At 37.4% G+C, this 2500-nt stretch overlaps 1 protein-coding gene across 1 annotated transcript in view; it reads left to right on the top strand.

Moving 5' to 3' along the window:
* frmd3 (FERM domain containing 3) overlaps positions 1 to 2500 on the top strand; it is a gene marked incomplete at both ends in the record, with an annotated part of 58828 nt that overhangs the window by 27719 nt on the left and 28609 nt on the right. Inside the window, one exon of the mRNA XM_080852423.1 lies at positions 1962 to 2059. Within this exon, the coding sequence (XP_080708549.1) occupies positions 1962 to 2059 (98 nt within the window). The remainder of the gene's footprint in view (positions 1 to 1961; positions 2060 to 2500) is intronic.

Below are 2500 nucleotides of genomic sequence, written 5' to 3'. Positions count from 1 at the left end.
TCTATCCATCTATCTATCAATCCATCTATCGATCCATCTATCAATCTATCGATCCATCTATCTATCTATCGATCCATCTTTCAATCTATCGATCCATCTATCTATCTATCTATCTATTGATCCATCTATCTATCTATCTATCTATCGATCCATCTATCTATCTATCTATTGATCCATCTATCTATCTATCTATCTATCTATCGATCCATCTATCTATCTATCTATCTATCGATCCATCTATCTATCTATCTATCTATCTATCGATCTATCTATCTATCGATCCATCTATCTATCTATCTATCTATCTATCTATCTATATATTCATCTATCTATCTATCTATCTATCTATCTATCTATCTATCTATCTATCTATCTATCTATCTATCTATCTATCTATTGATCTATCTATCGATCTATCTATCTATCTTTCTATCTTTCTATCTATCTATCGATCTTTCTATCTTTCTATTTCTCTATCAATCTATCTATCTATCTATCTGTAGAGAGAATGAGAGAGGTAGGCTGGAGGAGATTTTTTTCAGAAGATCAATTTTAAGTGCTAACATCCTGTAAGGCAGGTGAAAGCAAGGCAAGAGTGAGAGCGAGAGCGAGAGCGAGAGCGTCATTATGTAGCCGAGTGGAAGAGAGAGGGCAGGGCTTTTCCTGTAAAAGCCGACCCGAGACGCTGGAGGAGAGAACAGAGGGAACTCTATAATTTATGCCCAGAACAGCTAAAACAGGAGACTACACAGGGTGAAGCATGGATCATTCTCCGTTCAAGTGTACAGAATCAGTAGACATTTGGTGGTGGAAACAGCTGTTATTCCTTAGACTATTCTTATATAAGAAACTATTTGAAACACATTTTGGATGAATTAGCGCACCATCTTTTCCGTAGACTTCAGATTTGTTTGATTACATATTAAATAATAATAATATCTTTAATCTTTTTTTTTTTTTTTTTAAATGTCACAAGTCGCCTCTGTGGATGTACAGTGCACATATTTGTCTCTGAGTCAGCTTCTAATTTACTGGAGACTTTAAACCAATTCATTATTAATTATCACCATGACGTAATAGATGCATAAAACAAACACATTCGCACACCACCAGTCTCCTAAGTGTAGGCCGGCAGCGGAGGGAGTAGATCAGAGTATTATCTCTGTCAACATACCTCCATAAGTTCATCAACATAGAAAGGGATCTTTGTGGTAGCTGTCACCACGGTAACAGTTCTCTCTGTGGTTGAAGTCATCTCCATGGTAACCTCCTGTGTGGGATTTGAGTAGACTCAAAGACTCTGACATGCTGATGGATGGCAATATGTTGTATGTTCTGGTAAATATGTTAATTATGAGATTATTATAGACTTACAGGAATATTCTTATAAAATATATATTTTTTAATATACAGTAGTTGCTTGATATGATATTGAATGAAAAACACAACACCCTCTATTTCATTATCATAAGATTCTTAATAAGATTGCTAGTAATGTGTTGTACATGTAAGATTCACAAGGGAAGACATTTAATGACATAGTTCAAAGTATTAATAAAATATTTTTTTCCTATATTGAAGTCTTATGGATCCAATGGCTAATGCTGCTGTTAAATGTTATAGTACGCCATGCTTTGTGCTGCATGAACTGACGAACACATTCAGTTCCATAGTAACATTAGTAGTCTATGTATATGATCTGAAGGCAAGAATGTGTTGATCAATTGTATTTCACAGTATTTAACAGTGTGACATGACCGTTTAATGAATGTTCACCTAATCAAAAGTGAGAAATGTATATGTGTTGTATGCGTGTGTGTCTGTGTGTGTGTGTGTGTGTGTGTGTGTGTCTGGTGTGTGTGTGTGTGTGTGTGTGTGTGTGTGTGTGTGTGTGTGTGTGTGTGTGTGTGTGTGTGTTTGTGTCAGCTGTGTGTGCTGTAACCTGACCTGTGTCTGCCTAGGTATCTCCTGTACCTGCAAATCAAGAGGGATATATACCATGGCCGCTTGCTGTGTCCATTCGCTGATGCAGCATACCTTGGAGCATGTATTGTGCAGGGTGAGTGTGTGTGTGTGTGTGTGTGTGTGTGTGTATGTGTGTGTGTGTGTGTGTGTGTGTGTGTGTGTGTGTGTGTGTGTGTGTGTGTGTGTGTCTGTGTGTGTGTGTGTGTGTGTGTGTGTGTGTGTGTGTATGTGTGTGTGTGTGTGTGTGTGTGTGTGTGTGTGTGTGTGTGTGTGTGTGTGTGTGTGTGTGTGTATTTGTAAATGATTTGTATGTCCACATTGATATACATGAGTGTGGAGGCTAATGTATGCACATATTTGGAAATAGCAGCTGCAGATTCTTCAGGATATGGAGAAAAAATTGTGAAGTCACACATACTTCTCATACTCTGTGTGTCTGTGTCTCTAGCAGGGGTAAGGTCTTCTTATAGACACGAGCCTAAGTAAAGAGTAGAGTGTAAAATGTAGGACAAAATTGTATTTAATATATACGTAT

This window comes from Sprattus sprattus (assembly GCF_963457725.1).
Source record: "Sprattus sprattus genome assembly, chromosome: 15".
Taxonomy (NCBI): domain Eukaryota; kingdom Metazoa; phylum Chordata; class Actinopteri; order Clupeiformes; family Clupeidae; genus Sprattus; species Sprattus sprattus.
The sequence above is the reverse complement of the archived record's forward strand: the minus strand, read 5'-3'. Positions and strand labels throughout refer to the sequence as shown.